We start from the raw sequence: 24,011 nt of genomic DNA on the forward strand, positions 1-24,011 counted from the left end.
GCGTGCTATCTAATGGATAACAACCTATATCGACATTTTTGTCATATAGAGGATAGAAAAAAATGTAATTACGAAGTGTCAATAAAATCCTAATGTAATCACTAGCATGTAATAACATAATTTAAAAAGTTGTCAGTATAGGCTTAAAATAAACCTTTATTACATAATATGCAGCTATCATTTATTTTGCACGGTTTTCATATGTTTTACGGTTTTCATGTTATAAATTGCTGCAAAAATCCCCGAAAGCCAACAAAATACGGGGATTGTTGCATTTAAATGAGGCCAGTCCAAGTTTATCCCATGTTACAATGCCGCCATCTAGTGGGGTATTTTGGTAACGTGGCGACAAATTATTTCATAGCACCCTAAACAAATCATAAACAGAGAGTAAATTCTAACTTTTCTGCTGCTTATGTGCCTCTTTCACCACAATACCGATTGTATGTTATTAACAATGGCTTTTGTTCTATCTAAATGCCAGAATACCATTATTTAACAGGCTATGCTACTAAAATAACTGAAATGTGCATCTGCCTTGCACGTTTGTACGTACCGACGTAATGCGTAGGATGATACTTCCCAAAGAGAAGTCGGAAGTGGCTTCCATATTCCATTGTCAGACGTTTTCCTACTCTGCGACATAAAATGATTATCCATCCATAACGCCAAAATGAGCAAGATATTAATGGACCATGGTGAGTGTTTAACACTCAACTAAACCTTACATCAGTCCTTATCGTTAGATAAAAAGATAGCGTTAGAAAGTGATGGTTTTTGGGTAACTTCACGGCTAATGTTAACGGAAACAGTGGCTATTAGTAACGTTACTGTAATACATGTGTTGTTTATGTTCACTCTAGTGATAAAAGCAGTTGTCTCTGTTACCACACAGTTTTACCATTTGTTTCCTCAGGTTTCCTTCCTCTTTCCTCTCTCCGTCTTATCGTGCCCCCTCTGCAGCTTGTGTCTGCAGCTCTGTGGGAGATAGTGAAGCAGGGAGCTGTGATGTACTATGGTCTGCTGGAGGAGTTCGTTACCTCAGTGCTGGAAACAGTCCCTGAACTGCTCACATACACAGAGAGAGTCCAACTAGCTATGGGCCTACGTGCAAAGGTAAGAATTTAAGCATACTCAAGTGCTGTTCCTATGTTCAATTTTGAGGTACTTTCCATTTTATGCTACGTTTTACTTCTACTCCACTACATTAATTTGGCAGCTCTATTTCAGATTTAGATTATTAATCAAAAAATATAAATCAACTTATAAATTATGAAATATTGTAGCAGCATGTACATGTAAAGCATGTAAATCAGCTCCACCTTTACCAGCTGCAACATGAAAGTGATATACACAATAATGCATCACTAATTATAATCCAGCAATATAATAGTCTCAACATTATTCTGAAATGGGCCATTCTGCATAATGCTAATACTTTTGTACTTTTACTTGAGTACAATTTTGAACGCAGGACTTTTACTTACCGTGGTATTACTACTTTTACTTAAGTAAAAAATCTGCATTCATACTTATACTCTACTAAATTGTAAATGGAAATGTAGCTACATACAATACAGCTATGTAGCTGTCAAATAAATGAATTGAAGTAAAAAGTACATTACTTACTCTGTAAAAAAAAAAGATAATAAACATGAAATCTATAATGGTTTTATGAAATATGGTGATTGTTTTTGATTAAACAACCAACAGTATCAAAGTATTTAAAGATAGTTAAAATGAATAACCAATTACTAAAATACTGTAAATAATACTTTAACACAATAATACTGCATAACAGGCATTTTTACATTTTGACTCATAATTAAAGGTGCACTATGAGTTCCTGCATGGTTTCAGCGCAATTTCATTTTTGTCTCAAATCGTAGGCATCTGTCCTTGATCCGCTAGCTGGCTGCCCCCTGAATACACTGTGAAAAAGCCCGGTCTCGGGAGACAACACAGGGGTCGTAAACGTCAAACAAACACTAGGGACACAGGATAGGCACCAAAATACAACAAACACGTTCCAGCCAATCACCGAAAAGATGGTTAGGGGAGGGGGTGGGGGTTAGTGACAGTTAGTCAGTTAGTCATGACCGTTACGGAAACATGGGGGGAGGGGCGAGCTTGCTCTGTTTTGTTTTCAATTTACTTGGAACGTCAACAGAAGTAACGTCATGCAGGAACGCATAGTGCACCTTTAAGAGCATTGTAGTATTGCTACTTTTAGGTTAATGATCTGAATGATTTTTCCATCACTGCTTGTCTGATAGTTATAGCCCTAATAGTCAAAAGACATATGCCTGTTGATCTCGGGGTCAACTACAAAATAGCACCTCTGGATTTGGTAGAGAATCGGTTTACTACAGCTTAAATATGCTATGATCACGATCATGTGCAATGTTATAATGCACATTTAGTATGTGGGAAGTATGAATAAATCAAACTGCATCATTAAGCACCTAATATTTGACTTCACAATACTGTTTTCTGCTCGTACTTCGCATTGTTATATATGGTACTATTGGTGATAGCTCTCAGGTGATGGGCCATGCTACTCAGGGCCACACCTTCACATGTGACTGAGTTGAAAAATAAAGGCTTCACTGAGATGTAGTCTCTTTCTATGCCAACAGGTGGTGCTAGAGTTGTGCAGCAACAGGGATTTTGCCAGCCCACAGGCCATCCAGCCTCATCTGAGCAGAATAAACACCTACATTACACACCAGGATAAAGAGGTGGGTGCTCTTGTTTAATCTCCATCACTCTTTGTGTCATGTGCATTTACTCATGTGCACTTTTATTTGCTTTTTCAAAGACTTCCAGCTCTGAGGTAAAAGCATCAGTGACAAACTTCCTGAAGCTTGTTCAAACTCTAGTGGATGACCAATGTCAGAGAGATACATTTTATCAGGTGAGTTGGTTGGTACTATATATTTTAATTATTAAGATGATGTCCTATGAGAAGAATGCTAAAAACAAATTTAAAAAGTCAGTTTCTAAGTTCCTATCATTATATACCATTAAATGTCTCCATGATTGCCTTAACGTATATCTCAAGATCTGTAGTGGTATCAAAAGGGCCTTCCCTTGTTGGATAACATTTAATTAATACTTTTCAATTTATTCTTTAGAAAATCTTTCCAACAGTGTTCGGCCCTAAATATGACTCAGCCCTACTGGCTCTAATGAGAAAGTTCCTCTTCAATCTGCAGAAGCTTTTACCTGTTCCAAACCTTGAACAAGTAGGTACCTGACAAACAGTAATCCTGGGACAAATAAAGCACAAAAAACGATAGATATTTAATATTTATACTGAACCTATTAAGTATTATTGTAATATTTGTTAGCAGTATGTTTGTATGTTAGCACAGAACCAAGTAATGGTTTATATTGCTTTTCCTTCCTACTTGTTCTCTACAGAGCATGTCAATTGGAAATTTTTAGTCCTTTGATGTGCTCTACTTATCAAATAGAAAGTATAAAATTCAGGAATTTAGTAGCGTGTTGGAGAGTTGCAAGGCAATTAGTTTTGTAACCTGCATGTGAAACCGTCCAGTGGATATTATTTTTCCTGACTTCATTAACTTGGTAATCATATCTAAATCCATGCATATAGTTGTGGTTACTGTAAGAGGAAGAACAGTTTCACTAGCTTACCCTTCTCTGGGAGATGCTGAGATGAGATGAGAGGGAAATGTAGAAAAGCATTACCTGATTTGAGGCATATGAGGGGCGTTATTACAATAACAAGAATATTAACAACATATATGAACACGACTGAAATGCAAGGATGGATTTTGAATATAACAATATCTGAAATTGATTCTAACTGTTCTGTTACATTTCAAGACTTCCCTTTGGCTCAGTCTCTCTCCTTCTATCTTGAAAGAGTGTGTAGACTTCCTGAATCAACCTGAGCCCCTGAATACACTCATTCAGCATCACAAACATCATGGCCACAAAGTTCCACAAGGTAGTATTTTCACACAACTCCCAATTGTTTATCATATTATTCCTTCTGTTTTAGTTACTGAAAATAATTTGTGTTTTGTCATTTTTTTTTTTCTTCTAGCTTTATCTTCCTCCGGTGATGATTGCATTCTTTCCAGCCTGTCCTATCACCTACCACATGTGGACAATGACAAAGGAGACACACTTGGCAGTGAGTCGAAAAAAAAGAAGAAAGAAGAAAACTCCAAGGTGATAAATTCAGAATTGTTGCGGAATAACGATAGAAATGGACATAAGCATGTTATTGATCTGACTGAAGACCAAGGAGCTTCTGTTGAAGTAATACTTCAACCCTTTGATGAAAGTGAGTCTAATGATGATGATGACATGGACAAAGAATGGTTCCACCATTTGAAAACTGGCAGTACGACATCCTCAAAAACCTTCAAGTGTCTTGTCTGTGGCAGAGATTTTGGTTCCCCAAGGAAACTAAAGGAACACAAGATTACCCATAGTGGTTGCTGTACAAACCCAACGAGTCAGTCAAATTATGTGGGCCAAAGTAGCTTTTTTGAGAAAATAAATGTACAGCCTAAACCAAAGACTTTTGAGAATAATGCTTCTAGAAGTGAGAATAGGCTTTCATCATGTGCAAGTGCCACAACACATAACCCATCAAATCTATACAGTCTTCAAAATTCTGAGCAGTCTAATGATGACTCTAGTCTTGTTTGTCATGTTTGTGGCAAGTCTTTCACTTACCCAAAGAATTTTGACAAACACCAGAGGACTTGTGTGGTTAGTAGTAAACGACAAGCAGAGACAGACCCACAGTGTTCCACAAGCTTAGCTCATCACTCCAAACCAAACCCTGTTGATAAGACCAAAGAGTATTTCTTCACTGAAACTGGGCTTTCAAATGGTCTACCCCAGGAATCAATATCTTTGGACTCACCACAAGAGCAGATGTGTAAAAGAAGCAGTCGTGTCAAACAATGCTCCGCATGCGGGGAAGTATTTACTTGTTCTGTTGACTTGATGAGGCACATGAGATGCCACACTGAACACAGTCCTTACCTTTGTTCTTATTGTGGGAAACACTTTGACAACTACGAAGACTGCGAGACGCACCAGGAAGGTAAATGCAGAGTTTCACACCAGCATTCACAAGACAATTCATCGGGCAACGCAAATAAAAGGAATCAGGAGAATAGCGTTGTTTCAAGTGGTATAACTCAGATCCCAACAACCCGAGACGCATCTGCCAACTCGCAGGCTAAGTCGACCCTGACGTGTCAAGAATGTGGCCAGGCTTTTACTTACTACAAGAGTTTTGAGAAGCACCAGAGCAGATGTTCCAAAAGAGCTCCTCGAAGGAAAAAGCCAACAAATGCAAACCATTGCGTTATCAATGCTTGTAATTTCCGATCAGCTGACAATTCCGACGGGAGACATGCTGAGGCAAGTTCTGAAACGAAGGAAAGTGAAACTGCAAAAACTCTGACCTCGGCAGAACACGCAGATGACTCCCAGACTGAATCTCGCGCCATCAAGTGCACCATGTGTGAGAAGAACTTCTCAGAAATTGTCCTCATGAAAAGACATTATTCCAAATCCCATAAAGTTAGAGGCTCATACCCCTGTCCTTTGTGTAAGAGAACGTTTGTGAGGTTGTGCGAGTTGGTTCGACATCAGCAAAACAAAAGACTGTACCAGTGCGCCGCCTGCAAGAAATGTTACACAAAGCCAGGACTACTAAATGATCATGAAAAAGTCCATAGCGCAAGTGTGGCACCACACATCTGTGAAACGTGCGGGAAAAGCTTCAAATCTCTCGCTCATCTGATTCTGCACCAGAGCAAGCATAGAGAACGGCAACCTAGTGTTTGTTCCTACTGTGGGAAACAGTTCAGTACGAAAGACTGCCTGAGAGCGCATATGGTGAGGCACACAGGTGGTTACCCGTGCCCTGTCTGCGGGAAGAAATTCTACCAAAAAACATACCTTAAATGGCATCTGTATAAACACACGGGGCAAGAGCCGTACCTTTGCGACACATGTGGGAAAGGCTGGCCGAGTGCAGCTCAGCTCAAGCTTCACATGATTGAACATACGGAGGAAAGGCCGTTCAAGTGCGAGGACTGCGGTGCGTGTTACAAGAGGGGATCCCATTTGATGGCTCACCGCAGAGCCAAACATATCAGGTTGCGGCCATTTGTGTGCGAGGTTTGCAGCAAAGCCTTTAGATTAAACGGTGAGCTGAAAAAACACATGATGGTTCACACAGGGGAACGGCCATTCACGTGTCCAAGGTGTGACAAAAGATTCACGAGAAATTCTCGCCTTAGGGAACACAGAGAAAAAGCATGTCTGTAACTTTGTCCTGTAATAAAACCGTTTATGATTCATATGCCATACTACACTACATACAGTATATACATGTGCCATAAGTTCTCTCATCAACTGTGTCTCAATGCTGTATATCTATGATGGCTTTAATAACAAACTACAGATGTGTGAATAAACATTTTGTCTGATTTTGTAAATGGTTTTCATTCACTGAGAATAAAAAAAATCAACAATTGTGACAAATGAAGGATTCTGTAAAATGTGCTGATGTCTACAAGGTTTCTCCAGGGGCTACAGAGAGCTCAAGTCTGTGTGATAGAATTTAGAGGAGGCAGACTGCCAATCTGGGTTATATGGGGGTAGATCCAATCCAAATAAATTGCACGAGGCCTGCCTTTGCATACACTGGAGTAAAGCTGAAACAATTTGTCAACCAAAAAATTTATGGATAATCATTTAGCTAATTAATCATTTTAAGTTTTTTTTTTTTTTTTTTTTCAAACCAAAAATGCCATACATTGTGTCACACCAGCTTCTTCAATGTGAGGATTTGCTTCTCTTTATTTTAATATAACATTTGAATACCTTTAGGTTTAAAATTGTTGATCGGACAAAACAAGTACTCCGAAGACGATACCTTGGGCTCTGAGAAAGCGGCAGACATTTTTCTGAAGTTATACACCAAACTATCAACCGATTAATTGAGAAAATAATTGTCATATTATTTGGTAATGGAAATAATATGGCAGTTATGGGAACTTGTATATTAAAATTTCCCTGAGCTTCCCATTATCTTGACAGTGCTTGTGTTGGGATGCCAATTTAAAATGATAGGAATGCCATTTTTGCTTTCTAGATTACTTATTGGTTAATCAATCGTAGTTCCAGCACTAGCGTATGTATTTATATATACAGTATATGTACATTTAACCTTGTGCAGTAGCCTACTGTTGCAGAAAAAGCATTGCTTCCACCAGAGAGCAGTGGTGTTCCTGGGACTGCCTCAGTTTCATCAGCCAGAGTCAAACTGTATTTTATGTACAGTATCTAGAAGCTGATTATTTCTTAACCGTTCTTCAACAGGCCACATCCCATGCAACACATTTTTCTATGTCAAACTGAAAATGACTTGGACTACAGAACATTTTGATTTTGGAAGTTGTTACATATGACTGTAATCGTTTAAATTTGCGAGGATAAAGGTGCAACAATGCTACTGTAAATCGTTCATTAGATCTGTTGTCTCCGACATCAGACCTCTTTTGTCTGTGTCCCTTTCATTTGTTCTATGCAGAGCCCTGTCTCTGCAGAGCATGGAGGAACACTCAGTTTGGGAAATTTACACATTGTCTGCTAATTAAAAAACAGTGTTGCAGGCAAGGTGATAGAGGGTGACAGACAGCATCTTTTTTTGGTTGGGGAAATTAACATCTCTGTAATAACCACACAATAGGGAGGGATGCAGTGACTTTTGTGTTAGTCCTGTTTAATGAAATGAATGCAGTAAGGGGAAAGAGAACACTGTATACTTTTCTATTTCGAGCCTTTGAAAAGTCTAGGGACAGGATGTGCTATACAAAAGCACATTTTGCAGTACTAAGGTTTGGTTACAAGCCCACAAAATCACACTTCTGTACTTGACAGCAAAGTGAGTGAAAATCGAAACAGAAGAAGTACCACAAAATACAAGCAATCTTCGGTGGGCTCTGCAACGCTAACTGGTTGGCAGACTGTGCCACTCCTCTGGGACATTCTGGCTGTCTCTGTCTGCAGAGACACCCTGAGATTTTTCTCTGAATGAAACCTCCATCTGCCCTGCTCACTCTTGATGAACACTGCAGCATGGAGTGGAGTGGACTATCAACTAAAGAGCTTAGGTCCCCTCTGGCCTCTTATGCTTCTGCTGAAATTCGGACTAATATCTCAGGCACAGGTAAAACTCAGCATTATATAACAAATCAAAGAGTTTTCCTAGTTACTAATGAGCCAGGACTGCTATCATAATTGCAGGTGTTAGTACAGAATGATCCCCCATGGACCATTATACAATGTTCCATACAGCATATGAGTCATTTTAAATCTTCTGGTATTGATATAGTCATAGCTATAGATGTGAACCCATTCACTTATTGACCCCAACCACCAGAATCAAGGCCAAAATCTTACTCTTAGAATATGAACAGAACCCCCCAATATCATGTTAGTTCCACTAACCGTATGGTTAGTGGAACTTTTTCGCTCATACAGTAATTGTTTCTGTTTTGGATCACCCTGGTGGCCTAGGACGCCAAGCTAACCATGAACAATGTCAACATGCAAACTGCTGTTTGCGTGCAGCCAGGGGCCTTAGTTGCATTTCATTCCCCATATCTCTCTTCATTCATTTCCTGTCATCTCTCTACTGCAACTATCTCATAAAATATGAAATAAAATTACAAATATTTTAGATTTTATGTTTGGTTAGTTTTAAAATATTGCATGTTTGTCAGTGTGTGCTTTTTGATACTACCACTGTGATTTTTCAAAGCCAAATATTTTCACAACCTACACACAGGGCCTTTAAGTAGTATTTAGAACATTTTATCACTGCAGTTATTATGTGATGTGACTACAAGATCAATTCTACATTGAAGCTGTAAGATTTGCTAAAGAAAGGGTAGCAGCAAAATGTCCCCTCGGTTTAATTTCACATAATTGTTCTGCCTCTCCAGATTTCAGTCATTTATCCTGTAGACTAGTAGTCTGTTTTTACACAGAGTTACATAATTGTCTGTTAATTTCAGGCATACCATAGCAAAATGTTCTATGTAGAGCACACACTGTACATCTTTGTTTGATATGAATGACTCCCACCTCCAAACTAAGTCCAAAAAAGGTTTATACTTTAACAAAATAATAATATCTACTTTGATTTATAACATAACTGATAGGGAGAGATGGTATGACAATATGATAACTAATACAGAAATACTTATATATTTTTTTTAAATACCAAATAGCAATAAATGAAAAATGGAAGTAGCTTTTGGGGATGTTATTAATTTGTGGTTTATATTGACAGAACATTTGAGAATGACTCATGGCCTGAGGATGAGCAAACATCAAGTGGTTTAGCTAATATAGTATAATAATACACATCAGCTGTTAATGTAAAGCCAACATGTATAATGACTTTTCTCATTAGAAATAGGATGCAATTTTGAAGGACTGCTGAGTGGTGCAATGCAGCTTTGATTGAATTGACTCCCAGGTTTGCAGCAGTGTTGAAAGGGATTCTGACTCTGTAAAATATCTTACTCAGCAGAAGTGTCCTCAAGAGCTGGTGCACTATGGGAGCTGCATTTTTGATGGCAGCAACAAATGCCATTCTGGTGACATTGATCATATCCACATAATGGATGCCCATCTTTATCCCCCACCTGCCTGACATTATCTTGCTGAGAATATGCATTTTGTTGTCACTGTAGATATTAGGGATATTACCTACCCATACTTTAGGCAATAGACTGGATACAGTATGCTGCCTCTTTTGTCTTATTTCCTTGGGCCCCACAGAATTCATTGCATGTTGCTTTAAATTCAGTAAAACCATCATTAGAGCGTGATAGTGATTCAGGCAGAGCTCTCTCCTCCAGCGTAATTGGTCCTTGGCAATGCTGCTTTTCAGATTGCAGTCGTATCTTTTCCCAATGTGCTGCCACACTTATTGTAAATATGACCCATAAGCACATCGCCATGCCGCTTTCTCCAGCTTGGGAGGCTTTTGAAAAAGGCGTTATTTCTCAGCTGGCGTGTGGAAAGCACATCACAGCCAGGAGCCTTTCTCACACTTCTAAGTGTGGCAGAGAGAGAAAACAGAGAGAGAGAGAGAAAGATCCTGAGAGGATGAAGCTTCCTGCAGGCTTATATAGAAGACACCTGGTCGTCGTTTTCTTTAAACCATCTTGGCCAGGTGACACTGATGGTTGATTGAACATTAAAGCAGCAGATGCATCCAGTAAGGGTCCTGGATATAGCATTGCTATTTTTTCCTACTGATGTTTTATTCAGACACAGGATGCTTCAGCACAAGAAGGCCTATGTGCAGCCAAGTAGGGAAGATGGATGCCAGGTTTTTGTTGTTTTTTTGAGATACAGGGCTGAGTCTATCATATGATGGTCTGTAAATGCCAGCCATATGCTTTGTGTGCATGCATTTGTTAGATGGGGGTATAAAAGAGAGGGATAGCTTGGAAGCGACCGAAACAGAGAACTCATGCTGAAATCTCTTGCCACTAATTATCACCAATTTGTTAAACAATTTTGCTAATAGCCTCAAGTGTTGCCACAAACTGCTAAAAACATCACAAATTCAACAGCATCTGCACTGGCTCCAGCCCAGCTAGTTAATCTGAAATTCACTTTCCTTTTGAAAAAAAAAGCCTGGCAGTTCGAATTGGTGATTGCAAATTCTGCTCGTTCTTGACCTTGTAGTCACATTTAGCTGCTTTTTGAATTCCAACAAAAAGTGGATCATCTGACTAGACCTTCTTCTGTGAGAGTGAATATATGCAAATCATTTCTACATGATTAACAGAGTAGTGAAACACAACACAAAATATCTGCACACGTCCTGTTAGAGAGGCTACAGTTAAATATCTCCCAGTGCGTGTAGGAAGTGTGTCTCTTACACACTGTAAATCCTCAAGTAAACCCTGCACACACACAGAGCTCTGCAGCAGAATTTTTTCCCATCCCACCATGCATCTGGTATGTATTGATTGTACTCTTTTGGACAGCGGTGCTTACTGTACACAGGGATTGCAACACAGAGCAGAGAGAGAGAGAGCGGTAGGGAGTGGTGGGTGGTGAATGAGTTGAGTTTAGCTTTTTTTAGCTTAATGTGGCTGCAACACAGAGCCAGGTTTGAACATTGAATTGTGAGACAGAGAGTACTTGTACATATCCAAATATTGTGTTCAAACTTGTGTGCTTACATCTTAATTTGTAGACAATGTTTGAATTTTAATACAGTATGCATGTTTTTTATGTGCAATGATAAGAATACATACCCAATATTATATATCCTCCAACAACTGTAATGCAGCCAAGTCTGGGCTTCAGCTTTGTCTATTTGCATTCAGGCCAGGTATAATGGTGGGAGCTCCAGCCATCGGCGTCCCCACACTTCTACATTTCACACAGCACCCAGCTGTTCAGCACAATTAACATCTGTACAGTAGGTCTGCTGTGATTAATGTTCCATATGCCAGACCAGACCTGAGAAGACCCTAAGCCTGTAAGGACAAGCTGACCTGTGTGTCGAGGCTGCAAGGTGCATAGAAAAAACAACGAAATGATTATCAAAACGTATTAGTGGCATTCTAGATCACAATATGCTACATGACTGTTATTAAACATAGTATTTATGAGCTTTGCCTAAATTCTGGCATGGCAAGTTGTAGTGTATATACCGATTTTATTAAAAGTAAACAAAGCTTACCTAGATTACCCCTTCATTTACTAACTTTTTAGTACAATTTAAAAACATCTGCCATGTGGCTATTCCTGTTTAAATCACAATACAAAAGCATTCATGTGCAGCATACATAACACACTTGTACTGTAAAACACAACTGAATTGCACCAGGAAGTCTGGTTTCTCTGGTAGAAGTGTGTTAGAGGAATATCAAAAAGAGACTCTGTAATTGGGTGAGTTTCTTTTGTGTATCATGAGCGTGCCGACAGAAAGCAGATGGGGCTGTAGTTGAGCTGCTGAATGATGGGCAAATAAAAACAAGCAGACAACCTCTTCCAGTGAGACGGATGCTGTGTCAGCAGGCAACACATGCATATCACACTAACAAGAGACCAATATGCATGCACGCTTGGCGGTCACAAACACACATAAAACAAATACACGTTCTACCTTTTGGCTTAAAATCCATAGACAAGATCCTTACTTAAATAATAATGATTGTAGTTCACAGACACTGTTGGTCCAGATGATGACGTGTGTGTGTGTGTGTGTGTGTGTGTGTGTGTGTGTTTCATAACAGGCAGTAATGACTGAAATTAAATCTGTGAAGTAGGTCAACCATCCGTCTACACCTTCACCCTTAAATGTTTTATGACAGGTGACACAATCGTTGATAGCTGCACAGTAACTGACGCCATTATATTATGTCTTTGTGACTGTGTGCAGGGCCATTTAACGGTGGGGCAAATTAGATTAGTGCAGACACTAAACAGGTCAATGCAATAAAGCAATGTTTCATATGTGCTCGCTGATTCCATTAGAAGCCCATAGAGTATCTGCCATTTGTATGCTACAGCCTCGTTTCTGCAAAAGTCAAACTGAATCCCCATAGACATCACTGACGCATGCATGGGCTAACTACGCTAGGTTTCAGCATCAGGGAATAGAGCAAAGTATCAGCTGTTTAAACACTAAACAGTCACTGTGAACCTCCGACTCATCTCCAAACCATCACATACACAAACTCACCACAAATCCAAAACAAATTACACAACTCTGTTTCATTGGCATTGTCTTGATTATAATGTGACTGTGTGAGATACTAAAGTGCATTTTCTGCTCTCTGTGAGCAGTTCATTGATGAAAACATGGATACAGTCATAAATAGAATATAAGGCTTAACCATTACAACGACACTGAAAAAGCATAAAGACAAACCAAAGCCATTGCCTTGTCCAGAACTAAACAGAGATAATTGCTTAGTTCTTGTTTCACATCTTTGGCAGCACTGGTCATTTATCATTATTAAGCACCTAGGCACACACAACCACAATGATTTTGGTTTCCTTGGCAATAAGCAAGCTAAAGCCTGCTCCACTTCTTCAGGTGGAAGTGAGTCAACAGTGCTGTTGTACAAATCGCCCCCGTGCCATCCTCATGCTTTGTATGAGCTCAGTGTAGAGTAGGAACACATAAAAAAGGAAGAAAAGAGACAAATTACAGTGTCCTGTCATTGACAACAAGCTTATCTCCACAGGCCAAGCACTCAATTGGCATGAGCAGCCAGTACTACAGAGGCTTATCTGAGATAAGCATGATGGGGGCCTTTTTTTATTCAACATTCATTCATCCAGGAAAACACAACTGAGCACCAAATGCTCTTTTCCAGCAGCACCCTGGTTCACATTGCACAGCTGAGAGCTAATACAGCAGCTACACTGTTGGCCACTGAGCAGCTGCACTGGAGAAAGGTGCAGTCACTTTATCTATAACCTGATGACCCTGAACCTGAGACCCTGAAAACACAATCCCCTCACGATCCAGAGTCTAGACTGCTTCTGTCCTGACTTGAAATAACACAAAAATCTGCTTAGTGACCTCCCACCTATAAACACAGTGCTGAAATGATTAGTTGATTAATTGATGTGCTATCAGCTTTTCAAGTGTGTTGAAGGTTTTCTGCATTCCTCAGTTTATATCTTATATAGGATTTGGGACTGTTGGTCGGACAAAATGAGCAATTTAAAGATGTAACTTTGGTGTCTGTTGAATTGTGATGGATGTGACTAATAAGTGAAAAGCACATTTTGATTATGACTGCTGCAAACATCACATATCCTTTAGAGATTATGAAATGCTTAAAATGACTATCATTAGATCTGTAAAACAGACAGCTGGATGCAGAGTGTATCTTAATAAAGTGCAAAAAATCTGAATCCGGTTGACTCAGCATAAAATGCCAAGTCACCATGGTAACAGGGAATGCAACACGCTTTGTAACTGGGTGATGTGGACAGTAGACTATTCACAATTAACTAGCATAATCACGGGATCTATTTAAAAACTATTTTTACTGTGGTGATTAAAGTCTACAAAAAAACCACGCTGAACCAACCATATGCCATTTGATTTTGTGCTCCACAACCACAGCCAAAGCTTAGGCTGGGTCACGTTGAAGCTTCTTCATATTATATAACTGCTTTAAGGTTAAATTACAGTGGTAGAAATTACCAAGCGCTGACCAAATCAACATTCACACATGAACGGTATTTAAAGCTATACAAATGCTGCTTTAATATCTGAACTCCCTCACTATGTTTTTTGCGCCAAACACGTCAGTATAACCACCAGCGTTAGCCTACAAAGTTGCATAACATTTCAGTCACATTTCCCCCTGCCTTACAAGAATATTTAGAGCTATCCATTAATAAATTATGGAGGGATACACACATTAAACTAGCGCCAGTCCACAAGAACAATAGCCATAGGGTCGTTGTAATTTTTCATTCGCGTAAACCAGAAGCGTATATCTTAGGCGATAATTCTCTCACAGTCCACCCACATAAGACATCTGGCAAAACATCTAACAAAAAGATTTTGGGGACAGGATGGATGGATGGATGGATGCGCGCCTACCTGTCCGCAGGTTGAAGGAGAGTCTGGCTTCAACCAGATACGGGATATCGCTCTTGGAGCGGAGTCTCCTTATCGGTCTGCGGTCTGTGCTGCTGTCTGGAGTGGTCGCCATCAATTTGAACCAGTGTCCAGGGATGACTGCCGGCCGACTTGGGCAGACGCAGAACCACGGCCACTCACACCGAGGTAGCTATTGATGGGGAGGAGGGAGTTCAGACACACACACAGAGAGAGAGAGAGAGAGAGAGAGAGAGAGAGAGAGAGAGAGAGAGAGAAGCGTTGGCGGCATAAGGATGGCAATTTGTGGGGGGAAAAAAAAATCTAAATTGGCTTGACCATAATACAGTATTGTTGTACACTGTTTAGTTACAGTATTTATAGACTAATAATTTACATATCAAGAATATGAATACATGTATGATCATCTAGACTAATTTATAATAGCCTAAAAAAAGACAGCTATGGCTTTCACGTTACTAACATAGGCCCTACCAGCTATCACACTATAGGCTAACTATTATTAATAGGCCTATTAAAGATAACCAAACAGTAATATTTAAAACAAAGTAAAATAATATATGGTAAGAGGACATTTTTATTTAACACTTACATTTGCAGTGGTGAGAACAGAAGAAGAGATAAAATGGCAGATTTTGAGAGGGATCAGTGCAGTTTTTCATGTGATTTTCGTGTGATAAGTTCTGTTAAAAATAAAAAAACTTTTTGCAGCAAGGCAGCATGAAAACATAAATAGAAACAGTCAAAACAATAAGACTTTAACGGTGTAGCATGAAGTGCTGCTCTGTCTCTAACTCGGGGGAATGAATGACTCATACTTACGGCAGTCTACCACCAGATGGCTCTACTAAACCTAAAACTTTTCAGAGCGCGGTTTACGACAGTGTGGCACTTTTACGGCCTCTCATGATAATTGCAGTGAGGTAAACAAGCAAACTCGGCGTGACTTTCTACTCGGAAAAGTGGGATTATCATTAAGCGAGGTAAGTACGATAAAGTTTCTATGGCAAGGTAATTTAAATGCGCATGTCTCGGTCCTGTTTTCAGCGGATGTTACCTGTAAATAGACGTTGGATGAACACGTTAGTTCCTGTTTATGTGACAGACAGCAAAGCATAGCCTATTAATCCATAGCTAACTTAACGTTAGTTCACGACGCTACAAGCGTTATGTTAGTTAACGTAGTGCATTTTAGAAGTTTGTAAACGTTAAACGTGTTATGCTAACGTTAACTACGTGTCCTCTAAATATATAGTAACGTGGCTGTTTGCCGTGGGAAAAAAAGTAAGTCGTTTAAAGTCTGTTTGAAAATGGCTAATACGAGCCTGGGCCTAAAACCTGTTACGCTACATTTGGCTTGTATGTTCAAGCTTGTAGCGCTCTTAATTTTCTGTTTACTTTTACTTCCAACCTCTTCGTTTTAAAATGTGCACATACCTTGTCTTATCAGTGCCAATAGCCAGACTTCCTCAGGTTTGCAGCTATCGCAGGCTACAAGAAAATAGTACCATTGCTCTGATTGCACAACCACTTCAACTGCATGCATTCCTGCAGCTATATCTTGTATTTATTTTTGATATATTGAAGCAACGTTATATAAAGTGGGACAGGTACACATACACAGGCTCCCTTCTATTGAATTTCCCACTAAAGAGAACATTTAACATAAGAGCACATTTGCATCACAATGTGCTTATTATTCATTGCAGCTATATATAAACTCAACAAGACAGCATGTTCGTTATGACTGCGCTATTACACCAAATGCATAATATATATTCTAGCTCGCTTTAGCATTATTTTGTATATAAATATAGCGTGACATATTTGGAAACTTTGGGATCCCTTTAGGGATTTAAGGTAACGTTTTGTAGGTTTGAACAATGCTTGACTGCACAACATGACTTTGTAAAGAAGAGTTGATGCTAAAGGATGATTTGTCATCTTTATATTAATTACAGAAAAGTAAAAATGCATGTAATAATAATCTGCACTTATATCTCCATACTGTAAATTAAAACAACTCGGTGAAAATAATACAAACAATTATTTTCATTTTGTGTTCTCTTTCATGTTTTTCATGTGTTCCTCTGGGATTTTGTAACAATAGTGACAATGCTTCTCCAAAATCGAGCTGTGTTTGCACTTGGTCTTCGCATGTACTCCACTCATGTGATGAAAGGACCTTTGATGGATAAAGCAAATCCCAACTCAGGTAAAATGAAAGCTATAATTAGGTTTATATACTGTTGGTTTGCTGCTGTGTCAGGTCAATACTGGTCCTTCATTAAACATTGATTATCAGCCAGTCAGGGGCCATCCTTCTTGACAGGCACTGTGCATAAGAAAATCATTCAGGAAAATGTTGAAATTAAGTGTTTTTAGTAGACTTTTGCAAAGGGACAGAGAAATATCGTAGGATCTAGTAAATGAGTGAAAAATCAATCAAGTAGTAACTGACATGACTTCTTTCTCAGATCAGTTGTTCTTGACTTGCCTAATGCAAAGTCTTTGGTAGGGACACTAAAACACTATAAATTAGAACTCAAATATTGTGATAATACCAAATGTAATATTTACTGATATTTTCCTGCATCCATAGTGCCCCTCCCCAGGCTTTAGTGGACAAATTGTTGGGTGGACTGTTAAAAACAGCTAGGATCAGTTGTTGAAAATGATCAGCTTAAGAACAAAACAATTGATCTCTCAAACTGATATCAGCTTGTGACTTGGCTTTCATACTTTGATAGTAATAAATAAGTTATAGAATGGTTTAAAAAATATCAAGACTAGGGCTGGGTGATATGGAGAAAATCAAATATAACAATATTTTTGACCAAATACCTCGATATCGATACCACAACGATATTGTAGTGTTGACTATTGGTGCTTTCACAAAATATTTACACAATGAGATTTTTGATAAATAATCATCAGTAATGTGGATATAATGACTAAGTGGGTAAAGGCAAATAACAGAATAGTTACAACAGTCTGGTAAGTTCAGAAAATGACATCACTTTACTGTAATGCAGCCTTTAAAACCAGGAAAAGACAACACTTATGCCATATTACAATATTACAATATCCAAAATCTAAGACGATATCTAGTCTCATATCACGATATCGATATAATATTGATATATTGCCCAGCTCTAATCAAGACACTTAGAAAGCACTTCATTATACAGTATGTTGCTTTGTCTTTTATTTTTCTAGAACTGTCTGAATTCCGCAACGTCTTTTCCAAAGCCAAGCACATAGCAATCATCACAGGGGCAGGTGTGAGTGCAGAGAGTGGACTACTAACCTTCAGGGGAGAAAATGAGAAGTGGAGGAAGTGGAAATCTCAGGTAATTTCTTAAAAAGCAAAACACACACACTTGTGTGTGTGGCTGTATTATCTTTTTTTGTCTTTTTATTTAGGTCAAAGTTTTGTGTTTGGTCTAATTTCCACCTGTGGTTCAGAGTTGTTGCTGTGGAGTGGGTGTATTTAATCTTTACATAATACATCTTCACAGCTCGGTGGATTTATCTCAGCGGCAACAGCCAGTAAAGAGAGAAATGGTGTTTGTTGCATAATCCTGATTCTTGTCATGGGCTGCAGCAAGATTTACCTCCAGGAAAAAAAAAATCTAAAATAGTCTTTCATACCAAAAATTATAAGCTCCCTCCCTAATTGAGGGTTTTAAACTTAATATATGCTGCCTTTCATTGTCTGTCTAATTCTTGCCTCTGATTACTACACTTTTGATTCCTACCTTCTAAGCACTTGAGTTTTGACCTAAAACATGCCTCTGTTGATGCATCCACAGGACCTGTCGACCCCAGAGGCCTTCTCTCGCACCCCGTCTCGGGTCTGGGAGTTCTACCATTACAGAAGGGAGCTGGCTTTGAACAAGACGCCCACTGCTGCCCATCTGGCTATAGCAGAGTGTGAGGCCCGGCTGAGGAAGCAGGGGCGCTCTGTGGTTGTCATCACCCAGTGCACAGACGACCTCCACCGACAGGCCGGGTCCAAACATGTGCTCAAAGTTCATGGTGAGGGGCAGAGTTGGACCAGAACTACAGACCAACATGCATTACACTAAAATAGTGAAATTTCACAGGACATAAAATACATAATCATAAATCATTTTGGAATAATTTGATTGAGAATGGTTTGCTGTTGCACCGAATACTAAAGTGGTGTCTCATTTCATAGGGGTATGTTTTCATCCCTAGCCCTTACCACTCGGTTTCGAGGGACAAGGGCTAGGGGTAAGACAAAGGGGAAGGGGTAAAACAGAGAAATGAGATTCAGCCTAATTTTACAGGAAAAATCTAGCCTCAAACAGAAGTGACGTGTATTTTTATTTCAATGTTTTGAATTTGTTGCCATCTAGAGACAAAAATGCTTAGTGAGGGTAAAATGCAGCAGATTCATTTCCCTATCTAACTAAGTAAATTATAACTGGAACCTGAAGTTGCTCCATGGTTAGTGATTACTGGAAACTAATGGCAGCACCATAGCATATTCCACGGTTTTACTAGGTTATGGAAACATTTTGTAATTCATAGTTGTTGGTCTTTCAAACCAACATCCCATGAGCACACAGAGGTAGCCACAAATTTAATGTCAGTATACCACTTCCAAAAGGTGTCTCGTAGTGACATAATTTCAAGTGTTGATTCTCGTGTTGTTTGACTGCCCTGTTTTCACCCAGTTTGACAGTGTATTGTGGCAAAAACGGCGGCAATTAATTGCTTGAATTAACTGTGTATGAGTCAGAAAAACATAACTATCATTGTCAATACATTGTGTGGAGAGGGAGATGGTTTTTGTGAGGCCTTAATGAAAAACAGCTGTTTGTCGTGTGTAACTGCAGGCAGTCTGATGGAAACGCGCTGTGTGAGTTGTGGATATGTCACCGTGAACAACCGAAGCCCCATATGTGCTGCCCTTAAGGACAAAGGGTAAAAGGCCGCACCTCTGGAGTATATACACACACACACACACACACACACACACACACACACACACACACACACACACACACACACACACACACACACACACACTGATAAACATGCAGGATTTGTAGACTGATTTCTTGGGGTAAAATTAAAATGACATTTAACCCACTGTGTTTGTTCTCCTAATGTACAGTGCACCTGACCCAGATGTTCCTGATGCCCAGATTCCTGTGGATAAACTGCCAAGGTGGGATTACTGTCACTTCATATTAATAACACTGAGGTCAGATTTGCCTTAGCCTTTTGTACTTTTTTTTTTTTGCATACTGCGCCTGGAGTTTTCCTTTATTAAACAGGTGCACCAGCCTGAAAACACAATTTGCCTGTGATCTTAGGTGCATTTAATCTGCATGACAGCAGTGAAATGTGTCTCTCTCCTCTATTTGTATATGCATTTGGATAGGTAGGATTGTGCAAATACCAGGAGGAGATTTGAATTTGCTTAATTGTGTGCACAAAAAAACATGAATGAACCTGTCTTGCACAGAAATCTCTTTGGAGGCAGACAAGTGATATAATAAAAGAAACAAAACATCTGAAGATTTTATAACACTAAAAGCAAAATATGACAGTTTGTGCTAATTGAACATTAACTTAATATTCAACTAAAGGGGGAGTCTCTGTATACTACCAATTGCACTCGTCAGATAAGATGAAGTGCAGTTAATTTGGCATGCTTGCGAGACATTAGTTGTATTACCCACCATCTCCAGCCTCCACCTGCTCTGCTTTAAGCTTCTGCTGGACCTGCTGCTCCTTCCTGCTCTGAGCTCTCTCTATGTCCCAGCTCTCTCTCACCACCTGTTGCAGTTGCTTGTATATCTATTTATTATATTGTGCATCTTATTAAGTTGCCCCTATTCCTTTTTTTTAATTTACTTAGAATAACATTGCATGACTATTGCATTAATAATATAAATTAGGGCTGTCAAACGCGATTAATCGCCAAATTTCTATAGTTAATCGCGATTAATCGCATATTTTATCACATGAATAAAATTCTATTATTTTGCATTTCAGAACTGTTTTTAAGTACATATTAACAATGGAAAGCCATTCTTACCAGTGTATCTGAATTGGGAATCAAATTAATGCAAAGAAAGTTACTTTATGAACTTGACGTTAATATTTGTAATTGTTTTGTTGTATTTATTTACTGTAAACAAAAGAAAAATGTGTGAATCTGTCATTATATCAGCTTGTAACCTAACTGAGATGTAACACTAACACTTTGCTTATACAGTACAAACAAAATGGTCCAAAAACCGGATGCCACAGCAGGACATTTGTAACCTTTACGTTTTTCTAATAAGGAATGTAACAATTCTCCTGGACAGAAAAGGGGGTGGACAATGTCCCAAATGACAAAAACAGTCAAAAAAACGATACAAACAACACATTCCTAAAACCGTACGCTGATATACATAGTCAATATAGTGTGCAGTAACTTCTAAGTAATTTTGATTACTCACTGACGTCCAGTGATCACCGGTTAATGAGACAGCGTTTGCAGCACTTTGCAGCAGTTCCAGTTGGGCTGCTTTCTCTGTGGAGTACAGGCTGTGTATGCGTGAAACTACTGTCCCCCTCGACAACTATTTAAAAGTAAACTTTCCATTCAGAATCTTATTGGCATCCATTTCGGCGTCTCGCGCTCGCCATCCACTCAAAACGTAACGTTAGGCTACTACTCTCTGGTCGGCTCGCAAGCCCAAACAAGTGTGTGCGCATGGTGTGCGGCGTGCCTGTTGTTTTGTTTCCGGTCTAGCTAGATCCGGTGTGGTGTTGTAGTTTTTCTAACATTACTAGTTGTTGCAACAGCATGTGAAAAAAAACGACGTTTGCTAGGCCAAAAAGACCGTTAATCTTGCAATAAAAAAATTGACGCCATTAAAATGGGTTTGCGTTAACGGCGTTAATAACACGTTTAACTGACAGCACTAATATAAATACATAAAGCAATAGATCATTTTTGTTTGGTGATGTTAAAGTGGGATAACCGCGTCATTACTTTTTTTGAGTTGCCCACTAACTCTTTTACTCACAGAATGCACCTTGCGTTGGTGTGCTGACCGAGTAAATCGGTGTGAGAGCAAATGAAATGAAGAGCACAATGCAAATGTTCTCTCTGTAACTCTGGCCCCCAGGACTTGGTTTGATCATGCATTAAGGGTTACACTCAATTCCCATGTCACTGATAGTGGAGTCAGGGCTTCCACGTGGGGGCATTGGTGTGCTATGAAAATGTTAACTTTCCTCCTAGCAAGTGTTGCTAAATATGGCAAAAGTGACAACAAGTTGAGTTTAAATTCAAACAAACACACATACAAGGAACATGGGTCATACCGTTGAACCATAAAGAACAACAGAAAAGTGATGCTTTAATTAGTCTCTGTCTGACCCTACATCCTCATCGATAGGACAAAAAACTGCCACTTCTTCGTTCTTTATGGGTTTTAACTATCATGCATGTTGCACCTCTGGCCACATAATCAGTGAAACTATGTCTGTGGAATTTTGCGTTATGGCCAATTATTCTGTGATAAATACAGAATGACACAATTAATCGTCTAAGGACTGTTTGATGCTGCCGTATCAAGGTGTGGTGAAAGTGACTGCAACGGTCTGCTGAGGCCCAATGTGGTGTTTTTTGGTGAAACTCTGGACTCTCATATCCTGACCAAGGTGGAAAAAGAGATGGAAACCTGTGATCTCTGTCTGGTGGTGAGTCATCCTCATTTTTACATGCATGTCATATTCTCCTCTTGTGTAATAGTATTACATAAAGCAATATTTGTTCAGAATCTCTCAGGGACTGGACCTGAAATACAATTTTGTACAAGCTGACACTGGTGTCATTGCTCCCTGTTAACTCATAGGTGGGCACGTCTTCAATCGTTTACCCAGCAGCCATGTTTGGCCCCCAGATTGCATCCAGGGGTGTCCCAGTGGCGGAGTTTAACACACAAACAACACCAAAAACGGAGTACTTCACGTAAGTCAGTCAAGAATGAAAAAGAAGATGAAAATATATTGATTAAATGTGAAACCAGACCAGTGGGTAATGATGCATGCGTATGTTGATATTTAGTGCCATCCACTGGCAGCATAAGCAACATCCAGGCCCCTCCCCAGTGTTTGTTACCTTAAATCTTTGAGTGACCTTCCACCTGTTAACACAAAGTGTGTGTGTGTGTGTGTGTGTGTGTGTGTGTGTGTGTGTGTGTGTGTGTGTGTGTGTGTGTGTGTGTGTGTCTGTGTGTGTTACCTTAAATCTGAGTGACCTTCCACCTGTTAACACAAAGTGTGTGTGTGTCTCTCTCTCTCTCTCTCTCTCTCTCTCTCTCTCTCTCTCAGGTATCACTTCCAGGGTCCATGTGGAACTACGCTGCCTCCAGCTTTGGCGCAACATGAGTCAGAGGTTATTTAACAGCCACAGGAATGACTTTACAAACAGCAACCATTGCCTTCTTCCTACTAATGCAGTCTAAGCCTGGGGGGTACATAGCATATTTTATTCCAAAGGTAGAGGGAGAGTTCAGCTTAAAATTGAGCTTTTTAGGACCTTGAGATGGATCTTGTAATACTTGAATATCATATATAGTCCGCTAAACTGGAAATGGGATATTGTACGTTTTACATATGTGCTGCTTTGAAATAGGCAAGAGCTTGGTATACGAAAGGGAATGCACTATGTATGTAGTTGTTTACATAGGATAATATCTCCTCCGATATCAGACGGTATTTCTATTCTTCACATATCTTGTGTATTAGATGCTGGTGATGGATTGTCACATTTTGCTGTAGATCAGAACATATTACTCCTGATGCTGATGGAGAGTATTCCTCTTTTCTCTTTGCACCAAATAAACAGATGTACAGAGCGTAACATAATCTTGTGCCTTTCAAAACTGTTTACACAACCTTGACCAAACGTTTGCTTTAAACCTCAAGTGCAAATCAACCAATGTTACAGAGATTTAGTGAAGTGTACAGAGTTTGCTTTTGACCAAGGACAGAGAGGGTAGAGAGAGGGAAAATGTCCCTTTTTAATGATTCAACCTGATTCAGCATTATTTCCTTCTCATGCGGTTTGAATGTGTTTATTTTGACATCAGTATAGTTACACGTCATGGATTATTCATGATGCATTTTTACACATTGTAGTGTCTGTTTTCAAAAAATATGTGTTTAACAACTGTAAACTAAAATTCGACATTAAACATTGTGCACATTTTCTTATAATGAAAACTGCCAATGCAATTATACAGAACATAATTATTAAAACACTAAATGT

General features: G+C 39.2%; 3 protein-coding genes across 7 annotated transcripts in view; 2 read left to right on the forward strand and 1 right to left on the reverse strand.

The window, feature by feature from the left end:
• Window positions 1–14,914, reverse strand: part of LOC116046036 (phosphatase and actin regulator 1-like) — a 42,540-nt gene extending 27,626 nt beyond the window's left edge. The window contains exon 1 of the mRNA XM_031294156.2: window positions 14,681–14,914. Coding sequence (XP_031150016.1) covers window positions 14,681–14,792 — 112 coding nt within the window. The 5' untranslated portion in view covers window positions 14,793–14,914. The remainder of the gene's footprint in view (window positions 1–14,680) is intronic.
• LOC116046035 (zinc finger protein Xfin-like) lies at window positions 563–7,562 on the forward strand. 3 transcript variants are annotated; one of them, XM_031294153.2, is made up of 7 exons: window positions 563–698; window positions 917–1,116; window positions 2,640–2,741; window positions 2,822–2,917; window positions 3,138–3,248; window positions 3,856–3,979; window positions 4,079–7,562. In XM_031294153.2, exons 1-7 carry the CDS (start codon window positions 674–676, stop codon window positions 6,331–6,333), a joined length of 2,913 nt encoding a protein of 970 aa, XP_031150013.1. In that variant the 5' UTR covers window positions 563–673; the 3' UTR covers window positions 6,334–7,562. The 3 variants fall into 3 exon arrangements, with proteins under 3 accessions (XP_031150013.1, XP_031150014.1, XP_035860847.1); XM_031294154.2 differs by lacking the exon at window positions 4,079–7,562 and having other exon boundaries at window positions 567–698; window positions 3,896–3,979; XM_036004954.1 differs by lacking the exon at window positions 563–698 and having other exon boundaries at window positions 1,034–1,116; window positions 2,621–2,741.
• Window positions 14,915–15,550: 636 nt separating the features above from the next.
• LOC116046039 (NAD-dependent protein deacylase sirtuin-5, mitochondrial-like) lies at window positions 15,551–24,011 on the forward strand. 3 transcript variants are annotated; one of them, XM_031294158.2, is made up of 9 exons: window positions 15,551–15,681; window positions 16,809–16,913; window positions 17,918–18,051; window positions 18,514–18,739; window positions 19,567–19,654; window positions 19,848–19,901; window positions 22,315–22,438; window positions 22,594–22,709; window positions 23,072–24,011. In XM_031294158.2, the coding sequence occupies exons 2-9, from the start codon at window positions 16,814–16,816 to the stop codon at window positions 23,142–23,144; spliced, it is 915 nt and encodes a 304-aa protein (XP_031150018.1). In that variant the 5' UTR covers window positions 15,551–15,681; window positions 16,809–16,813; the 3' UTR covers window positions 23,145–24,011. The 3 variants fall into 3 exon arrangements, with proteins under 3 accessions (XP_031150018.1, XP_035861335.1, XP_031150019.1); XM_036005442.1 differs by having other exon boundaries at window positions 15,572–15,681; window positions 16,793–16,913; XM_031294159.2 differs by having other exon boundaries at window positions 15,584–15,681; window positions 16,806–16,913.

The sequence above is a fragment of the Sander lucioperca genome, chromosome 9 (assembly GCF_008315115.2).
Source record: "Sander lucioperca isolate FBNREF2018 chromosome 9, SLUC_FBN_1.2, whole genome shotgun sequence".
Taxonomy (NCBI): Eukaryota; Metazoa; Chordata; class Actinopteri; order Perciformes; family Percidae; genus Sander; species Sander lucioperca.

Coding starts and splice junctions, on each gene's coding strand:
- LOC116046035 (XM_031294153.2), top strand. CDS start 674: ATGAGCAAGATATTAATGGACCATG. Junction 2,918..3,137: donor AGAGAGATACATTTTATCAG/GTGAGTTGGTTG, acceptor TTTATTCTTTAG/AAAATCTTTCCAACAGTGTT. Junction 3,980..4,078: donor TGGCCACAAAGTTCCACAAG/GTAGTATTTTCA, acceptor TTTTTCTTCTAG/CTTTATCTTCCTCCGGTGAT.
- LOC116046039 (XM_031294158.2), top strand. CDS start 16,814: ATGCTTCTCCAAAATCGAGCTGTGTTTGCACTTGGTCTTCGCATGTAC. Junction 18,740..19,566: donor ACATGTGCTCAAAGTTCATG/GTGAGGGGCAGA, acceptor GTGTAACTGCAG/GCAGTCTGATGGAAACGCGC. Junction 22,710..23,071: donor CCAAAAACGGAGTACTTCAC/GTAAGTCAGTCA, acceptor TCTCTCTCTCAG/GTATCACTTCCAGGGTCCAT.